The sequence below is a fragment of the Kwoniella botswanensis genome, chromosome 1 (genome assembly GCF_036426115.1).
Source record: "Kwoniella botswanensis chromosome 1, complete sequence".
Taxonomy (NCBI): domain Eukaryota; kingdom Fungi; phylum Basidiomycota; class Tremellomycetes; order Tremellales; family Cryptococcaceae; genus Kwoniella; species Kwoniella botswanensis.
In genome coordinates this window covers 15,049,862-15,069,557 of record NC_088599.1, presented here as the reverse complement: position 1 = coordinate 15,069,557, position 19,696 = coordinate 15,049,862, and the positions used below count along the sequence as shown (strand labels likewise).

General features: G+C 48.2%; 7 protein-coding genes across 7 annotated transcripts; 5 read left to right on the top strand and 2 right to left on the bottom strand.

Annotated features, from left to right (window-relative positions):
- Window positions 1-530: 530 nt before the first annotated feature.
- L199_005697 (uncharacterized protein) lies at window positions 531-1,887 on the top strand (the record flags this gene model as incomplete). The annotated part of the gene is made up of 5 exons (XM_064891403.1): window positions 531-706; window positions 758-1,016; window positions 1,077-1,256; window positions 1,318-1,708; window positions 1,763-1,887. The coding sequence occupies 5 exons, from the start codon at window positions 531-533 to the stop codon at window positions 1,885-1,887; spliced, it is 1,131 nt and encodes a 376-aa protein (XP_064747475.1).
- A 401-nt stretch (window positions 1,888-2,288) lies between these two features.
- L199_005696 (uncharacterized protein) lies at window positions 2,289-3,602 on the bottom strand (the record flags this gene model as incomplete). Its single annotated transcript, XM_064891402.1, has 7 exons — window positions 2,289-2,446; window positions 2,497-2,704; window positions 2,761-2,812; window positions 2,883-3,199; window positions 3,258-3,398; window positions 3,469-3,479; window positions 3,542-3,602. 7 exons carry the CDS (start codon window positions 3,600-3,602, stop codon window positions 2,289-2,291), a joined length of 948 nt encoding a protein of 315 aa, XP_064747474.1.
- Window positions 3,603-3,885: 283 nt separating this feature from the next.
- On the top strand, window positions 3,886-7,615 carry L199_005695 (uncharacterized protein; the record flags this gene model as incomplete). Its single annotated transcript, XM_064891401.1, has 18 exons — window positions 3,886-4,030; window positions 4,090-4,125; window positions 4,196-4,268; window positions 4,325-4,862; window positions 4,930-5,144; window positions 5,198-5,465; window positions 5,528-5,550; window positions 5,623-5,695; window positions 5,747-5,808; window positions 5,862-5,901; window positions 5,949-5,968; window positions 6,049-6,159; window positions 6,219-6,287; window positions 6,345-6,486; window positions 6,550-6,765; window positions 6,829-7,365; window positions 7,417-7,482; window positions 7,553-7,615. 18 exons carry the CDS (start codon window positions 3,886-3,888, stop codon window positions 7,613-7,615), a joined length of 2,697 nt encoding a protein of 898 aa, XP_064747473.1.
- A 942-nt stretch (window positions 7,616-8,557) lies between these two features.
- On the top strand, window positions 8,558-9,769 carry L199_005694 (uncharacterized protein; the record flags this gene model as incomplete). Its single annotated transcript, XM_064891400.1, has 7 exons — window positions 8,558-8,576; window positions 8,640-8,719; window positions 8,781-9,005; window positions 9,060-9,261; window positions 9,332-9,447; window positions 9,504-9,678; window positions 9,741-9,769. 7 exons carry the CDS (start codon window positions 8,558-8,560, stop codon window positions 9,767-9,769), a joined length of 846 nt encoding a protein of 281 aa, XP_064747472.1.
- Window positions 9,770-10,404: 635 nt separating this feature from the next.
- Window positions 10,405-12,629, top strand: L199_005693 (uncharacterized protein; the record flags this gene model as incomplete). Its single annotated transcript, XM_064891399.1, has 10 exons — window positions 10,405-10,479; window positions 10,533-10,601; window positions 10,654-10,868; window positions 10,924-11,088; window positions 11,143-11,228; window positions 11,288-11,703; window positions 11,768-11,836; window positions 11,907-11,943; window positions 12,016-12,348; window positions 12,406-12,629. The coding sequence occupies 10 exons, from the start codon at window positions 10,405-10,407 to the stop codon at window positions 12,627-12,629; spliced, it is 1,689 nt and encodes a 562-aa protein (XP_064747471.1).
- An 827-nt stretch (window positions 12,630-13,456) lies between these two features.
- L199_005692 (uncharacterized protein) lies at window positions 13,457-15,487 on the top strand (the record flags this gene model as incomplete). Its single annotated transcript, XM_064891398.1, has 7 exons — window positions 13,457-13,600; window positions 13,658-13,757; window positions 13,815-13,998; window positions 14,054-14,313; window positions 14,388-14,800; window positions 14,866-14,971; window positions 15,036-15,487. 7 exons carry the CDS (start codon window positions 13,457-13,459, stop codon window positions 15,485-15,487), a joined length of 1,659 nt encoding a protein of 552 aa, XP_064747470.1.
- Window positions 15,488-16,646: 1,159 nt separating this feature from the next.
- On the bottom strand, window positions 16,647-18,754 carry L199_005691 (uncharacterized protein; the record flags this gene model as incomplete). The annotated part of the gene is made up of 4 exons (XM_064891397.1): window positions 16,647-17,522; window positions 17,583-17,931; window positions 17,994-18,402; window positions 18,466-18,754. 4 exons carry the CDS (start codon window positions 18,752-18,754, stop codon window positions 16,647-16,649), a joined length of 1,923 nt encoding a protein of 640 aa, XP_064747469.1.
- Window positions 18,755-19,696: the final 942 nt, after the last annotated feature.

Sequence of the window (19,696 nt, the reverse complement as noted above, 5' to 3'; positions counted from 1 at the left end):
GGCAGTTTGATTACCTGTTGCCACGTGAGATACGTGTGCAGAGTCCCCGTCTCACTTGAACGTGATCTCTTGGCACCAAGGCAACCCTTGACCAGACGTGACGTGATGAACGGGAGAAATGCAGAAGATAACCGGCTAATGGGCAACGATTAAAATGAGGGTTGGTCGAAATCACTCTCGGAAATATTGTGTTTTTTTTTTCAGTTGTAACATTTTGACGGACTGTTGAAGTCGAGGATCAGATGGACTTTCAAAGTTCCTCGATATCCAGCTTGAAGCAAGATTGTATTGATTTGCATTGCATGATACAGTCTGCTGTCCGACCGTGCAGCCGAGCGCGCAACTGAAAAGCAAGCTTGTCGAGACACAGTTCCGCGGCGGATTTCACCTCTGGACTATGCAATTTCTCCGTCTGTCACGGATATGTACGACGAGTATTTGGATCCACATATAAGTGGCCAAATCCTTGCGATTCCAATGGGAAGATCTTCGCTGGTCCCAGCCACCTACACATACTAATTACCATTACCATGTCTTCCAACATCGTCGATCAACTTCAATTCGGTGCTGCCACTGCTTCTTTGGGCTTTTCCTCAAAATTCACTTTAGAGGACAAGTTCAATGCGATCCAGAATGCAGGATTCAAGTATTGTGAGGTAGGATTTGGAGGTTACGTAGAATGGGTCAGACAGAAGCTCCCGGAACTGTGAGTCGATAACGATCCATGGCAATAGAATGGTAGCTCACAAATTGATAGCCCTGCCTCTACCTGTCCTGAGGAGTACGGCGAAGGCGGAGAACCCGACCCATCGGATGAGGAATTGTGGCAAGCTTTGTATGGCAAAGCAGAGGACTTGAAAGCTTTAGCCGCTAGTCACGGCCTCACAATCCTGGTACTTCAGCCACTGAACCAGTTCGAGGCATGGACACCTGGAAGTGAAAGACATCAATGGTGCAGAAGAAAGGCCGAGAAATGGCTACCCTTGTGTTCCAAACTTGGGGTACAGCATTTACAAGTGAGTCGATTGTGCGTTATCCCCCAACAGTCCCATTAAATGATCAAGCATCTTTATTAGGTGGGATCCAATGATAAACCTGAAGCCAATGCAACATTCGAGGATATAGGCAGAGATCTCAACTGGCTTGCCGAGCTTGGCGCCAAACAAAACCCGCCAGTGAAGATCGCATACGAGAGTTGGTGTTTCGGAGAAAGATTGGCTAGCTGGGAGGACACCTGGAAATTGGTGCAGCTCGGTGTGAGCCATTCGCATGAGGTCTTACCACTTGAACCGCCGCTGATTGTTTCATCAATGCCAGGATCACCCTAATCTTGGACTGTGTCTGGACACCGCTCATTGGCCATTATCTCCGATTTACGGTTACGATCCCACCACTGGCGAGGGCTTCACTGATTCGCAATTCAAAGAAATGATCGGCCGGTTGTCTCAGGTCCCAGGAGAGAAAATCTTCTACGTCGAGCTATCTGACGTTCTCAAACCAGTCGTCCCTCTAGGGAAAGGTTCTCCATTTGATGACTGGCGAGTCAAGGCAAATTCCCCCAGAGGTGACAGATTTGTATGGGCGGTTTGTGGTCGGCCCGTCCCATTTGTTGGCAGAGATGCTGGTAGAAAAGTGAAGACCGAAGATGATCTGGGTGCTGCCAGGGTAATGCAGTGTTTCAACACTCTTCTCAAATGTGGTTTCAAAGGTGAATCTTTGGCCCGCCGTAGGATTAGTCCTTCTGCTGACATTTTTTGTGTAGGCCCGGTCATGTGGGAAGTATTTGAAGCTTTGACAATGGAACGAGACGATGAAGACATCCCAGCATTATACGCCAATGCCATGGCTAAGTCTAAAGAGAAGCTTATTGAAGGTATCGCGATTTGAGAGTCGGAACAGCTAAATATCTCGTACACAATCTTGATGGTCTGGTTCATACATCAAACAATGCATTCATGGTTGGCATTTGATCTAATTCCAATTTAGAGCCTAAGCTGCATCGAGAGTATGAAACCCGAGCAACCTTCTCAGGCAGGCAGCACACTCATTTTTCACGACTGCAAGAGTGGGTGTTGCAGAACAGAGTATAATTGACTTTTCGAAGCAGATTTGACGTCTGATCAATTCTGACTCTGTTCTCCTCAGAGTCCAGGAGCTTTCGACATTTCACAGACGACGCTTGCCTAACCACTGGAGATTTAGGACAGCGTCTCCAACCACAACCCATGCCCATACATTAAGAAACTATGGCATTGATCATAAGGTCATACTCTATATGATGTGCATTTCTACGCGGAAGCAGATCCTTTGAACCTATATCTTTCCACTCCCTTGAACCCAAGCCCTCTCACCACAAACAGGTCACCACCCTGATCTCGTTCTGGCAAATCATCGCCAGTGTAATCCGAAGAAGCTGAAGTGACATAAAGGTCTTCTAGGCTGGGACCTGTGTACGCTGTCAGCCATATTTGTTCAGTTTCCCATACTGTCACTTACCTCCAAACACAACGCAAGTCATGTGCCATGCTTTTGGGAAGTCAATGACAATGTCAAGCTCGCCGGACGGTGTCAATCGAACAACTTTGCCTGCTGCCCATCGAGCCGACCAGATCCCGCCTTCGGAATCTGTACACATGCCATCTGGTTCACCGTATTGGTCCTCAAGAACCGAAAAGGTTCGTCTATTCGTCATGTTTCCTGAATCCTGTAGGAAGACATCGGAATCAGTCAAAGCTTCGATGTTTACACCATCAAACGCACCAGATCGTAGTCAAAGACAGCGATCTCCTTGATCCAGCTGTCGGTAAAGTACCTACACCACACGTGATGTCAGTGGAGTTTCGGTCAATGACCAAGGGAACACGAGATGGGAATCGACTCACATGGTTCTACCATCCGCAGTCCATCCCATGCCATTGGTACAAGTAATGTTATCTAACACGAGCGGAGCCTTGTATCCTCCTTCAGGCGTGGCTTCCAATGAGAACATCCGTCCATCCTTTGACCCGTGCTCAAAGCCTAAAGTGCCGGAAAGGAATCGTCCTGCTGGATCCACCGTACCCTCATTGAAACGCTTCTCTTTTTCATTGCATTTCGCATCAACTTCGATTGGGATGATTGGCTTCTTAGAGCCGTTTGGAGGAAATGGCAAAGAGCTGAAGGGAATATATGCAAATCCAACGTCCACAGCGGCAATGAGCTACAGAAACGAGAAATCAGCATGAGCTCATGATTTTGCTATCCTTACTGCAACTCACGCCCGATCCGTCTGCTAAACCGGACAAACTCGTGATTTTGTTTTCGAATGTTTGATACCCGTAGATGCCGGAGGATGGCTCATAAGTGTATACCTTTCGTTGATCTATGTCAACAAAATACAACTTCTGGGTTCGCGTGTCCTGGCAAGATTCATTATTTGTCAGTTTTAGAGAACACTGGTGGCCATCATCAAGACGTCAGCAGACCAACCCAGACAGCACCTAGGGAGATAATATCAGCGATGCTCTTCAACGCCGCATATTCGTTCATGCCTCTCGCTCACCTTCGCCCAAAGTGCATCCGATTTGTAGCAAAGGATCTGTGACTGTAAATATCTTTACCATAGTGACTGAGATGAATATCTGGACCAAACTCCTTTGGCAAAGAAATACATACAGAACAAGAAGCAGACTTCTTTTGCTGATTTCGAAACACCCAAAATTGGCATACTTCCCTAAATCCGCTAAATCCGTGATCTGAAGTACCGGACATAGCATCACGTGTTTGATAGGGGGCGCCGATCAAATTGCCCCAACTGCACCACCACATCAAGAATGTCGTTCCAGTTCCCTGTCAAATCTTTCTCCGTCCTTGTTTCCGTAGCCTCGAGGAAAATAGTCACCAGTCATGTCCAGTAAAGAACCACTCCAAACCAAATCAACATCATCATCCACCTCACAACATCCTAAACCCCGTTCGTCCGCCGTTGAAGAGATGGGCAGCGCGCAACCGCGGAAAAAAAGGAAACAGCGACAACAATTCAGCTGTGCAGGTCAGTCTCGGACGAGCTGGAATGACATTTCCACTGACAAATGGTACATCGTCTCGCAGAATGTCGGAGGCTAAAGCTCAAGTGTGATCGACAGAGCAAGTCCAAATCTCACCTCGTCCGAGCTTGTCGCCCCGGCTCCTGGCTAAAAAGTATTTGTGTAATTAGTCCCCTGTGCCAATTGCGTCAAAAGAGCTTGTGGGCACCTATGTCCGGAGAAGGAGCGGCGACAAGGAAACACGTGAGTGCCGCATTCTCTCTGTCGACGCCCAGACTGATAGTCATAACTTTCGAAAGAGAGTCTACTGGTCTGCTATCACGTTTAGAGAATCTCGAAGGGGTATTGCTATCTCACGGCATACCATTGCCTGCAACAGAACAGTCGAGCTCGCAACAGAGACAGACTACCCCTACGGTCGTTCTTCCTCGTAGCAATCAGTCCCCGACATCTTCTTCTCCATCGGATCACCCTCGTGCTGCACAAATTTCGACATCAAACGCTGCTTCCCAAATCAACCTTCCTATTCTATCTCCCCGTCGGCAAGTTACTGAGGCTGGATTGTCCGAGCTCGCTGACGCTGCCCCACAAATGAATGATGACTCATCGAGCACACCAACCTTTGCTATCTCTCATTTAGCCCCTCCACCTGAGATCAATCATGTCCACTTTGACTTCTCCGACCCTTCTTTGTCATCATTTGGCTCAGCCCCAATACAAGGTCTATCCGCCCGGCCCATGTCGCCCGAAACTCAAAGTTACGGTACTTTGATGCTGAGTGAAGGGGGGAGATCGAAATATCTAGGTCCTACCGCAGCGAGTGAGTGGCTGAAAGACGTGAGTGATTATTCGAACTCCAGTAAATCTTGCGAATTGCGCTTACACAGCTAGACGCCGTAATCAGCAAGAATGTACCGATCCAACGGAATCGCCTTCAGCTTCCAGATACCCGTCTCCTGAGCGCCAAGGTATGCCTATTGTGGCTCAAGAGGGTGAAACCTCGGCTTTGTTCCCGTTCAAGAGTCAACATCAGTCCATGGAAAGTCTTTTGGCCAAATTGCCCTCTATAGATGAGGGCTCGATGATGATCGACTCGTATTACAGGTATTTTGCATGGCAGTGGGTACTCTGTCCATTCTTATCGGTCTGTCGGTGGATCTAACGCATATTAGCTACAACGTCGCTCCTCGGGCAAGGTTTCAACCCCTGTTCAATGCCGCATATCAATCGCTCCACGGCGCACCGCATGGGACAGCTACCCGTCCCATCAAAGCTCAAGAGCTTGCCCTGGTGTATTCAGCAATGGCTATGGGTGCATTGCATAATCTGGAGCTACGGCCCCACGACCCTTGCGCTGAGGTATACTGCGGTTTAGCCAAAGCGTGTCTGGCCAAGGGTGATTTTCTAGTGCATACGACATTGGCTGGAATTCAAGCCCTGGTAGGTCCTTTAGCTTCTGAAGACCTTCCGCATTATATCCTAGAAGCTGATCTCAGCCGTAGCATATCATGGCTCACTACTTTCTGTGAGCGTCTGTTGATTTTCAATGTCAACTCGAGGCTTGGTGGAATATTTTCTGAAGCGAAAATTTGTGTAGGGAAACTGAACGAGGTCGAAATGGAGATGCGGCCTGGCCCTTGTGGGGCATAGCCATGCGTTTGATACAAGCAGTAAGTGTCATACGAGGACGCGTCTCTAAACAAAGTGCTCATTCGGTCTAGATGGGTATACATCGTGATGGCGCTCGATGGAATCTGCCAGAAGAAGTGGTCGAAGAGCGGCGGTATGTGCTTCATTCCGAAACTCCTGCCTTGGATGTTGATCATGCCGCTCTAGACGAGTGTTTTGGGAATGCAACACTGCCGATATTTTTCAGGTAAGTCGATCCCTTACTGCTAGAATTATCTCTGACATCGTAGTCAGGCCAACTGCTTCTCTCGACCGTAAGTCAAACTATCCGCCCTAAGCCCACCCACCCGTCTGGGATCAGGCACTGCATTGATACTTATGTACTCTCCCTCAGATGTACTATGTCACCTGACTATATAGACACAGCTTTTCCAGCAAGTACTGGCCCGCTGTTCGAGAAAGACTTCTTTACTCTTAAGTTCGAGCTGACGCAAATCTCCGTGGCGTGAGTACTACGAAATTTTGCGTGGGCGGAGTGGGCTGAGACCATCTCCTGTGTAATAGCATACTTAGTCACGCAATGAAAGTGAGACCAACACCTTACCACACTGTGAACGAACTTCATCAAAGACTGTAAGTTCACTCTGGATCGGCAGTTCGCACTCTTTGACACCTTCCGCTTCGATTCAGGTGCGATTTTGAAAAACAGGTGCCATTTCGCTTGCGGTGCCGCGCCGCTCTTTTGGCAATGCCTTCGGTCTATGCCGACCCTGCGGCTGCTATTCGAGACAGTCCTCAGGCTTTGAAGGGCAATCTGGTTCTGACTCTACAGGTGTGTTTTGTCGTGCGATTAGAGCTACGATATTGTCACTGATAGAGCTAAGTCCACTTACAGCAAAGTACTTTAGCCATTAACCTTTCTGAGACATTTCTGTTCCTCCATCGCCCCTACTACGCTCGAGCCTTGCATGATGCGTCGCAGGAGCCGACCAAATCTTCATTTGGACCCTCATTTCTTGCTGTTGTGGAGCGATGCCAAGTAATTATCAATGTTGTGACCAGCCTATACGCCATACACCCACATGTTTGCGCTCGTCACTGGTTTCTCTGGGTAGGTTGAAAGCAAATCAAATCGGGGGCTTTACGTGTCGCTGAGTGATTCTCCCTGCATTAGTACCACGCTTTCAACTGCGCAGTATGCCTTGGCACCTTGATCTTCAGCAGTCCACAAAACGCCTTAGCCAGCTTCGCCCTCTCTCAAATCGATGCCACCGTCGCACTCTACACGTCGGGAGTGCAGGGAGGTGCATCCAAACGAACGGTGAACAATCTGCGATGGCTGTTACGTCTGAGAGTACAGGCAGCTCGGAAGATCGAAAAGGCTATCGGTGGTCAGTCCACAGCTCAGCAAACGAACTATGACGTTGGCTCGGACAGCGAGGACGAGAACATTGAATTGATTGGCTGGAGAACCCGGCTGATTGAAAGAATCTCGAAAGGTGGACAAACCGCCAAGACCATCTCACAGACCACCCCGACTGCTTCAGCAGCCACCGAATCCCCCACAGCAGATGTCAATGACACGATCTCCGTCGCATTGCAACAATTGCTTGGCACATCAAATACAATAAGCGCTCAGGACGGTCAGCGATCCTCCACGAGTATGGATAATGAGTCGAACGACTTTTTCGGCAATTCCACAAATGACTTGGTGAGTGATTATCTGCCTGTCAAGCTTGCTTGCTTAAGGTTTACACGGTAGCTGCACCAATTTTGGGACCCTTTGATGCTACAAGATATGCCGGAAAACTCGGGTCAGCCGACCTCAGTGAGTCCTTCAGGATGTCGTAGAATCGAGAGGTGCTCTGTGCTTATTCCGGATGTTTCCTCCCCTATAGGGGACGAATTGGTGGGAATGGGATGCCGATTTAAGACTGGATCCTAACGGCGGAAGCGCATGAGACATTTGGAAATCTGCATCAGCAAATGCTGTATGCCAGTGCATTATGCTGCCATTCGGAACGTCATCCGAGTTTCATGCAACACATGTAACACGCATCCATCTAGCAAGTACAAGTATGTGAGACTATCTTTAAGGACCTTACAAATGCCATTTTGTGGGTCAAAGCGAAGAAGAACAGCACTCAGATTCAGCCTGACACGTCGCGATCCCATCAAGCGTCCATATCCATGCATGACGTTTGATTTTGTGTCCATGTGTTCAGGGTAGTACATATATTGAACCACAGATTGGACAAGCAAACCACACATAGTATCACAAAGTTACTTAGCTTAGAAGCGAGGTATGCAATTTGAATTGCTACCAAGACAAGTTCAAATGGTAGTCTAACATCTTAACACCGGACAAGCCAGAGATAGATCTGATTGTATGAAAAGGGGTAACCCAGCAACTTGTATCTATATTCAGTGTTTAATGAGATGCGAGCACAGCAGAGTATCTGCTTACGACTCGATACATACGATTCTGACCGTGTGCAGGAATTCTATCTGAGTGTATACCGTGCACGCGTGTACGCAATATTAATCTGTATTCAGATCCGCGGGATCTGACATGACAGTCGGAAAAGATACAGTATGCTACTGTACGAGGGGTCCGTTCTCGGTAATCTGCTCTTCCGGGTGCAATGCCGGATCATGTAGTTGTCGGTCGCGTGAACAGAGCAAATCGTTTGTCCGTACCACGGAAATATGGCATCCTTCCCCGCTTCGGCGCTGTGCATTGGTTTCATCAGTTGTATCCACTCTGGAAGCAGGCGTAAGCGATCAGCTGGTGCCCGTATAAAACACAGCATGACAGAGAACACAGAAGCATCTCTTTCTCCTCGTTGATCACTGCAAATAAGACTTTCTCTACAGTAATTAATCGAATTTATAAAGCTAAAATGAAGGTCGAAGGTCGAAGTAAGTCGAACCAAGTGACGTTATACGAATCGAGATGAGCGCTAACGCATGACCGACTTACAGCATTCATCATCACTGGCGGTTGTGGAGGTATTGGAGGTACTGTAGCGAAATCCATCATCGCGAAGGGAGGATACGTAGTGGTGAGTGTCTTTCGTGCATGCAAACTTGCTTCATCCTCACATGCTGACTCGCCCTACGCAGTCCTTCGATATCCTTGACGATGAGGCCGGTCAAGCCAAAGTTAAATCGTATCACCCAGAAAGAGCATTCTACTTCAATTGTAACATCGCCGACCTCGAATCTGTGGTGGCCGCCACCGAACAAACTCTCAAAGTCATTCCCAAGGGTTCCCTCTTCGGTGCCGTCCATTGTGCCGCTATTGCTCCCGGAAGAAAGTGGAACAACAAGCTGGTAGATAGTGTTGCTGTGAGTATTTTGAATCTCGTCTCCGTCACACTCGGGCTGATATATCAACCCCAGACATTCTCCAAAGTACTCCAAGTCAACGTTTACGGAACTTTCGCCGTTAATGCAGCCATTGCCGATGCTATCAACTCCCAATATCCAGACGAGGGTCCATTCGCCCCCCGAGTCACAGAAGAGAGAGGTTGTATTGTCAACGTCGCTTCTGTCGTCGCTCAACCTGTTCCAGCTCGTTGTCTCACCTACGGTGCTTCTAAAAGTGAGTAATGTGCGAGAGTCTGTTTGTGGCGGGGCTGCTCGCTGATGTGCTTACGTGTTCCTGTCTATAGCTGCTGTTCTTGGTATCACACAAGGTATGGCCGACTTCCTTGGTCCTTCTGGTATCCGAGTCAACTCTGTCTCCCCGGCTGTGGTAGCCTCTGGCTTGATGAGCGCAGACCGAATTGTGAGTGGCAGCTCTAGTCATAGAATCTGAGCTGACGTGACCCACCTTTTGTGAAGCCTTACTTCACCTCCGAGCTTGAGGCAGGTGTCATTTTCCCCCGAAGAGTGACGCATCCCGATGAAATCTCGGATGCGATTCTGTTTTTGATCGAAAATTCCATGATGAACGACTTCAACATCCGGGTCGATGGCGGATGGAGAGGCAGCAGTAACTGGGCTGGCCCCGTTGATCGTGAGGTTTAGAAACGTATTCATGTTATTGGCAACGCTGAGCTGACCTCTTAACCAAAACAGCCCGAAAGAACGCTTTGTCTCTGGAGTAAGCGCAAATCGAACCTGAGGACTTTTTGTACAAATTTGCATGCATTTCTGATTTCATAACAAGCTACGTGTCAGATTATCTCACCACAAGAATGTCCGGGCCGCCTTTCAAGGGCTTCTTCAATGACTATGCAGTTCCATATGATGTGTGAAATTCAAAGCATTGCTGAAAATGAGCTTATGATCCATTGCAGCGCATTGTTACTCTTGCACCAAGCTACCTACAACCTGGAAAACACTCCGAGATCGTTTCTTTTGAAACGTTTTTCCCGGTTGGCATGATCCGAAAGCTGGTGATACTTCACTTGGTCGGCAACGGATTAAGCGGAGATAAAGACAAGTTATTGGTGAAGTGCAGATGAGTGAATCCCTCACCCTGAATCTTGCCGCAAGCTGTTCCCTGAGACCGCTGACGTAGGGGGCTCAGAGTTGTCACTTTAGTAGGGTCCCCGCCGCGGCACCAAGGCAAAATGTCTTATGGTTTGCAAACAAGATTCTCCGGTCCGAGGAGTAAATCAGATTACGAAGTCTGCTTTAAAAGTCCACACGAAGCAGCCACAAGGTGATCATACATCTGTACTGGCACTTCATTCTTGATCTCAAGCTAAGTGCCTCTTTCAATAATTTCGAAAACAACATGTCACAAAGCAAAATAACCAGGATCGACCGTGCAGATTCTGATAGCACTCCAGATTTCTCTCTGAATCTGATCGTGAGTGGAAGAAAATGGCTCCATGGAGTCGTAAATTGACGCGTCAAATATAGGACGAGGACCTCATTAGAGCCGAGAGCGATGACAAGTTGACGCTTTACTTGTTCTCTTTGATTCTGGCTGTAAGTGCAGATCAGGAAAGTGCAAGATCCGAGCTGAATTGTTCCTTTCCAGGCTGCGATGGCTGGTTTTCTGTTCGGGTACGATACAGCGGTTGTTGGCGTAGCCTTACCGTTGATTGGCGATGATTTGGGCCACGAGTTAACATATTCGCAACAAGAGATTGTCACTGCGGGTACAACCATTGGAGCGATTTTCGGATCCTCCATTCTAGGAGCATTCGCCGACAAATTGGGACGCAAGTGGTGTATTACCATTGCCGATGCATTGTGAGCTATAGTCTGGTTCATGTCTGCTGTACACACCTAACTTAAAGTCGGACAGCTTCACGGTGGGGGCTGTTCTCATCGCCTCGAGTTACTCTTTGGCCCAGATCATCGTCGGACGTATCATTCTAGGCGTAGGGGTCGGAGGTGCGGCGGTGATTGCGCCCATGTACATCACAGAGTTAGCCCCGACTGCCGTACGTGGTCGATGCATTGGCATCAAGTGAGTCTTAATCTTCAGCCAAGATTGAGCATAGCATGCTGAGCACGCTTTCAGTGCCTTGTTCATTCCCGTAGGACAAGTTGTGGCTGCCGGTATAGGCGCCGGTGTACAGAATATGCAACATGGATGGCGTCTGCTTTGTATGTATCCCGATCGTGTCAGAATAGAAAACGGAGGAGCTGATCGTAGGATAATACAGTTGCTCTTGGTGTTGTACCTTCCGTCGTGCAACTTGGCCTGATGCACTGGCTTCCGGAATCGCCCCGAGTGTTGATTTTACGAAACAGAAAGGAGGACGCTCGACAAGTCATGCGGAAAATCTATGAGCATGCGTCTGATGCTCAAATCGAATTCAAGCTGCGCGTTGCCGAGGAATATGTCGCTGCTACAACCAAACTGCAGAGACAAATGACTTTATCGCAGCGATTGCACAAGATATGGGCCACCAAAGCGTACCGAAGACCGATCATCACTGTCAGCGGTCTTCAATTTTTTGGGCAACTCTGTGGCTTCAACGCCTTGCTGTACTATGCTGGTACGCTATTCGGGTTGTTAGGCCTGTCAAATCCTGCACTGGGAGGTCTGATCCCTTCCGGAGTCAATGCTCTTTTTGTGGTAAGTCCGGCAATGCTACGTTCTCACGTACAGTCCCTCAGATTACGCTGATATGTGTTCCCAGGTGATCGGCATGTCCTTGGTTGACAGGGTAGGAAGACGTGGGCTACTCGTATGGGCTGGGCCATTGATGGTGAATATTCAGCAGACTGCATCAGATGTTGCGATGATGTCACTGTGCTCATATTTAAGGCCATCCTCAGATCGCCGGTCTCGTTTGGAATATTGTCGCTTTTTACTGTGAGCGACAGCTCTCATCCATTTCGATGACTCTGACCCGCAGTTAACCGTGACATGGTTGTCCCCTTTCAGATATGTGTCAGCCTACCGGAGGCTTCCTGGACACGGAATTTTCGTACGACAAGACTCATGTCGGTGCCGTGATCGGCGGAATCGTGCTGTTCACAATGGGTTTTGGGATGACCTACTCCCATTTGGCCTGGTATCAATCAGAATTCCTCGCATTGGAAATTCGAGCATCGGGATCCGCTATTGCCACGACGACCTGCTGGGTAGCCAACCTGGTGGTCTCAGTATCATTCTTGTCGGAGTTGGAGACCTTAACTCCCTCCGGAACATACGGCTTATACCTTGGGTTCGTTGTGGCTGGTTATGTCTTCGTTCTGTTTTGCTACCCCGAATCCAGTAAGTGAAAGGCTTATATCAAAACGAGGAATAAAGTGCTGAGAAATCATATCGTAGAGGGTTTGTCCATTGATGAGGTTGCAACCGTGTTCCATGATGGCTTTGGTGTCCGGAAGTCGGTCGAGATGCGACAGGCCAAGGATGCCCTTCGGCAAAAATGGGCCAAGGAGAATGATGGAAACATTCATGATGCTGCTCAGAAGGCGCGAGACACGGCTCATCTGGAGTTCTCTGCACGGCAAACACGAGGTTTCCGTGACGATATCGAAGAGCAAGCGTGAAATGTTATGGCATCCTTACATACAGCAGATTAACCCAATAATGGATGTTTAGGAAGGCATGGTCTGATTGTCCTTGGAAAACATTGCAGTTGTTTTTCTCGTTTCAACTTGACACTATATCCAAATATAGATCATATAGACGTCATTTCGCAAATGCAGCATGAACCCCAGGTTTGACCTGAGCCTACATTTTTTTCACCTCCGGTCAAAAGGAGATATTTTATATTCGAAGGCTAATCAACGGACCGAATAAGATACTGACGAAAGCTGCGGAGCAGTTCGGATGCTGAGATAGTCATTGTCTTGTGCATTGTGGAAATTTTGATGGATAATGAATCACCTGACCGGGTGAGGGATAATAGCATACATCAGCGACATTAGTCTACCGAGAGATGTTATGGAAATCTGGATTGCGACATGCACGGAGTTACGGAGGAGAGTCTTGGCCCGAAGCTTTTTAACCCTAGGCGTTGAGAACGCGCAGACATACGACATCCACAAGAAGTTCTCAACCAGAAGTATCCCCTGGGGCACGGAACAAAAGCACAGGCACAGACGACCAAACACGGATTAAGCGGAGATCACGCAGTATCATGACTTACGTCTTGGAGTCCCGGCAACTGTCGTCAGGGATTTACGGGGTCACGCTGAACCCCACAACGATCGGATTGGCCAATCTTTCACAGGAAATTGGCTTGCATTGCCACCAAGTTGCAAAGTATATAAGGGATAGTCTGAATCGCAGTTGTGGCCTGTTTCGTACACTTGTAAACACTTCGATATTTATCTGGGACTTTTTGGCGCGTAATTAACCCAAATACATCGATATGCAAGATATTATACGCGAAGACAGGACACCCGACACTGTGTCTGAAAAAGGTGACATCGTTCAAGCAGAAGGCAAACCCCAAGCTGTTCATTACGAAAATGCTCCCACCTTTGAGGGAGCCATCAGCGCAGGTCATCTCATAGTATGAATCCAATTCTTCTGAACTTTGAAAGGCCATGGTACTGACAAGCACGCGTAGGACGAAAATCTCTTGCGAGCCGAAAATGAGGACAAAATCACATCCTACTTCATTTTTCTCATATCAATCGCTGCTGTGGCAGGGTTCCTCTTTGGTTATGGTACGTCCTTCTACTGCCCCGTTGTGGACGTACACAGCTGACGTTATGTATCTACAGATACCGCCATCATTGGTTCCGCCTTGCCTATGGTGGGCACTGATCTTGGACACGACCTCAGTAATCCAGAGCAAGAGATTATCACCGCTGGCTGTACAATAGGAGCTATCTTTGGTGCTCTTATTTTGGGTGGTCTCGCCGACAAACTCGGTCGAAAATGGGCCATGGCTCTAGCTGATCTTGCGTGAGTCACACCACTTTAGACCATACTCAAGGACGCTCGCGCTGATTTGTCTTAGCTTTACTGCTGGTGCCATCATAATCGCGGCTTCCTTTTCGGTTCCTCAAATCATTATAGGCCGTCTCGTACTGGGTGTCGGTGTAGGTGGGGCCGCGGTCATCGGTCCTCTTTACATCACCGAGCTCGCACCGACTGCCGTGCGAGGCCGATGTATTGGTGTGAACGCCTTTTTCATTCCTTTCGGCCAGGTCATTGCCAGCGCTCTCGGCGCTGCTTTTCAAGATCGAGTGCCCAATCATATCGGATGGAGAGTACTCTGTACGTTATGACAGACCGTATACGAGGTGATTGGTCATTCCCTAACTGAACTTTGAGTTTCCTGTTCCTCTTAGTCGCCCTGGGTGTTGTTCCCTCCATCGTGCAGCTCGCATTGATGCATTGGCTTCCTGAATCTCCAAGAGTTCTTTTGCTTCGTGGCCAAACCGACCAGGCGAAGGACACCCTTCGGACAATTTACAAAGGCGCTTCTGAAGAGGTTATCGATTTCAAGCTGCAAGTCACCCAACAATACGTAGCCGCCACCACTGTCATGCGTGAATTTTCTATTTGGACCCAGTTGAAGAAGTATTGGTCCCACAAGCCTTACAGACGGGCAATCATCGCCGTTTCTGCAGTTCAAGCTTTCGGGCAACTCACCGGTTTCAACACTCTTCTTTATTACTCGGGAACCGTTTTTGGTTTGTTAGGTCTCAAGAACTCTGCTGCTGCTGGTTTGATTCCCTCTGGTGGCAACGCAATGTTCTTGGTTAGTCCTTAAGTTGATTCCTCCGTTTTGAGGTAGCGACGCTGACCCGCGGTGAAACTTACCAGTTCATTGGTATGACCATTGTGGACAGAGTTGGGCGAAGAAGACTTTTGGTTCTTGCCATTCCTGGAATGATCCTGGGAATGGTATGGATGATTATAGGCTTCCATTGTGAGCAGGCTCTGACGATAGTAGTCCCAAGATTGGGCTGACTCTTGGTTTCCCATCAACCTAGTCCTCACCAAAGAGACCGCTGGTGATCTTGTCGCTGGTTATCAATATGGCAACGGCCTTGTCGGTAGTGTCTTGGGTGCCATTCTGCTCTTCACGGTCTGTTTCGGTATCACCTATTCACACATTGTATGGTATCAATCCGAATTCTTAGCTTTGGAAATCAGAGCTGTCGGTTCAGCTATTGCGACAACATCTTGCTGGGTTGCCAACCTGGTTGTCTCTGTCTGTTACCTTACGCAGCTTGAGCACCTTGGTGCTACCGGTACATACGGCTTGTACCTCGGGTTCATGATCGTTGGCTACATCTTTGTATGGTTCTGTTACCCTGAAACCAAAGGTCTTTCCATCGATGAGACCCAATCCGTCTTTGAAGATGGCTACGGCGTCAAGAAGGCCCAAGCGATGTTAAAGGAAAAACGACGACTTGCAGGTCAGCTCAATTCTTCCGCTTAATCGTTCGATTCAAACACATGAAGTGACTGTCCAGGTCGTCATACCTGTGGCAGGATATGCGAGGTGTGAGATAAGAAGGGAAATGACCAAGGTGGATGAACGTTTGTACAGTGTTTGTACTATTGTAAGATGAGATAAATATCCTAATATTTTTGAAATCAACAAGTCAGACATGTATTGAGAGGTTCTACAGATTGTCTGTGCCATTGCCCATCTGGCTTCCTGAATCCTCCCAAATCGCAGGCAATCATCAAGCTGGACTCATCATATATCCTAATAAGACATGTGGATAGCCCAGCAACGGACCATGCGCTAGCCTCAGTAGCCTTGTTCCAATTTAAGCCAGGCATTGCCGACTTTGGACTGTCTGGATTGTATCCGACTTTGGAAGCAATGGCGAGGCAGGATGCAACCGCTGTAACTGTATTTTCAAAGCTTGGTGGCAGGCTACGGAAATCACCTGCGATTACCGTAGTATGATTGCGAACCAGATCTCATGTCCAGTGAAGCAGTCCCTAAACAAGTGGTGTGTGACGCAAGACCGGAAGTCTCAATTGCTGCCATGCTCGTGCTGGCAGACAGAGTTGATTCCCTTTGAGTCAGGTCTCCTGATAAATCCTTTTTCTGCCTTCACCACATATTCACATACAGTAAATATACACGATTTGTTGTCCTTGATAGTAGAGCTCCATTCATGTTATTGTCTAAATCCATGCCACACGAGGGGAACAACCGCCATGAGAATGCAGAACTTGAAGTTGCAACCGCCTGCGTGTGTGTCTCATAAGACTGTAGATCTGATCAACCTAAACCTCCAGCAAAGGCGAGTCAAGAGGGGTCCAGATCTCCATAGGAACCAAGACGGGGTTGTCCGGCAGCCTAGAGGTATCTGATGATGATCGCTATTACACTGTTAATAGACGTTCGATCCATGAGCTTGATGCCAGCGGGGTGTTGATATACACTTGAGGAAGCCATGTCCACATAGAAATACCGGCCTGTGGGTTTTATGACCAATATCTCGATTCGATTTTTGTGGGAACAATTGCATGCAAGCTCAAACATCTATCATTATATCGTCCATCGAATTACGGAAAGAAAAGAGACTAATCTACAATAGAACATGAGATGAAAATTCGAAAAGATGATCCCCTGAGGTTTATGCAGTGTAAGGAGACGGTGAGATTCCTTCGATGAGAGCTTTGAGCCTCAGCGCAAGTCTCTTGGAGTGGAAACGTGTGTATGGCAGATAGCCGACGAAGACCCAAAGGTTTGGTACTCCCGACTCTTTGTAGGCAGATCTAAATTCACCTTCTTCGTCTATACCCCAGATAGGAACACATTGATCAGCGATCTTGTCTCCCAGGGTGCTCTTGATTGAGTCGATTGTGTTTGAGAAACCGGTAGCAAAGACTATGAGATCATAGTGTCTCTCCCGACCGCCTGAAAGGATTACTTTATCTTTGGTGAAACTTTCGATGAATCCCGGCTCGACTTTGATCTTCCCGTTGATGATGTTCTCGCAAGCTCCAGCATCGAAGTAGAACCCTCCGTTTCTAGTTTGACCAAGAGTACCATTACCGGTTCCTCTTTGACCTCTCCATGTTCTTAGACCTTTAGCGTGAAGAGCATTAAGCAACTCCCTGTCGGCGTTCTCGAGGTATTCTGCATTTCGACGACCTAATTCTTCAGCGGGACCGGTGGGGTTGGCAAAAGCTAAACGGTCTTGTTCATCGAGATCTGGTCGAACACCATTCTTGGGTTCATATCCGCCAATGGCACGAGGAACGGAATGGGTCAAGGACATGATGTAGGTGGGAGATCTTTGGAGGATAGTGACATCAATGTTCCTTCGTGCGCAATCGTATGCTGTGTCGAAACCAGAGGATGATGTACCGACGACAAGAACCTTTTTGTTCACGAAGTCTCGTGAAGAGTCATGGGCCGTTGAGTGTCGGTAGATACCACCCTCCCATTCATCGATTCCAGGAATTACGGGGATAGTAGGGACACCACAGAGAGAGGTAGCCATGACCTGTGTTGGGCGTCAGCTTGTACTCCTCGGAGAAAGATGGACAGCGCCAAGAGGACTCACCAAGTGCTTGGGCTTGATTGTTCGGATGTCATCTTTCCCTCCTTTGTTGACTTGGATTGTCCAATTTCCATTGACATCTTGATCCGCTTTGACAACTTTGGAGCTGTTCCATACAGCGAGCTCCATGGCTTCAGCATACCATTGCATGTATCGACCTTGCTTCTGGGCTGGAGTGTAGGTCGGCCAGTGGTCGGGGTAAGGGAAGTACGGGAAGTGATCCGCCCAGTGAGGGAAGTGTAAAGAGAGGTACTCGTAACGCTTTGTCCAGACTTCCCCGATCTCGGCACTGTGGTCCACAATTAGGGTTTTAACTCCTAGAACCTTGAGCCGAGCTGCAAGAACGAGACCGCTATGAGATTGAAGCATCTGTTAGCACTTGCTCGCATGTCAAGACCAAGGAAATGTACACACTTTTGTCCGCCTCCAACAATGACAACATCTGGCACAATTTCATCATCTTCCTTGGCTCTTTGTTTCTCCCAACTGATGCTGCCAGTCATATGTCCATCGGCAGGTGGTAGTTCCGGGAAATTATGCAACGATTCAATAACGGTGTGCAAAGTCCAAAGCTTCCAGCCTTGGGTTGTCGAGACCGCCTGCACAACAGCATGCGCATTTGCCAAATCGGTATCAAGTGAGACGACAAACTGGAGGTAAGCGAGGTCCGGGTAGGGTTTTTGGATCGAAGGAGCGGGAGACAAGAACTTCAAATTCCTGGCTTTGGTGGTAGGTAGTAAGTCTTTAGCAGCTCGAGCAATGTTCTCCTTGAAGTTGAATGATCGGTAGTCCCAAGTGAACGCGAGTTTGTCACGCCATACACCTATCATAAAGGTCAAAGTCAGGATCTCGACAAGGATCTCGTGGTCACTCAAGTGGTACTTACCGTAGTCGAGGAACAAGTCTGTGAATCCGTCGGCATCGCCAGCTCCTAAGACTTCGGAGAGTCGAGCGACCAATGCTTCGGCGGTTTCAATAGGATCGACATCAGCTGCGATGTCCTGACCAAGAGATTCGATTGTTGGGAGAGCGTGGTTGTACTTGAAATCGTACATGTAATTGTCGGCTAAAGGAAGTTTGGGTTGTTGTTCGGTTTGAACTTCGCCCTCTACAACCTTCGCCTTTAGATCTGCGGGGTGTTCGTTGACATGGTCCAGGACAGCGGTAGGAGCCATTTTGTTTGATCTATTCTTCTGCTGAAATTGGAGAGACTGGATAAAGAGGAATTTTCGACGGGTGAATCTATGTTATATCAAAGTGGTTCACAAGTAGACTAGCCGATGCTGATCCCCATACCATCCTCAACTCCTTGCTGCCTTATATATCCCCTCGTGCTCAATGGATGTTTGCAGCTTGCTCCGGATTTCAAAGTTGGAGGATTGAACGGGGTTTTCAGCTTGCCAACAAGCCCGCCGATCGCGGAGATAACGGATATCCGCCACTTTCTTTTCCTCTTAACTTGTCATTGCTGAGGAAAATCCGGTTAGGGGATCAGTGCGGAAAACCCGGTCATCCACCTGGTGCTGCCGATTTCTTGCGGACATAATTCAACCCCATCGCTCATACAACAACCCCACATATACTTGAAATCTCAGCTCCGTTCTGGGTCTAGTTTTTTTGCTCTTTCTGCAAATCGAATCTGCTTACGACATGTCCCGAGATCGTTAAGACAAAGAGCTGTTCGTACCGCGCTCAAGCATTGCATTACGTCCGAGATCGGCGTTCCCAGCTGTCATGGACCATTTACCCCCTTGTTCAAAAATGGTGAGATTCGCAAATTATTCTCAAGCCAGTTTGCCAGAAAGCAACTCTGAAAGTTCCCAATCTCAGCTTCGACGAACCCCAATCTGGCTCCTCAACCATGTCATATGGGTACGAATGCATCAAGGCTGATGTTGTTGGAGTTGTTGAAAGATTAAATAAGGTGAAAATTCAGGGTGCTACAGGCAAGTTCCACGATAAGGTGGGTGGGTATATAGGTTCCGAAATGGTCAGCCTTATTGAAACTCAGCTGCGAATCGAAAGGTGGTGAACGCAACACGATTGCGAGAGGCAGAACGAGGTTAGTAAGGCCGTGGAAGGAAAAACAGACAACAAATATCAATAAATGTTGCCGA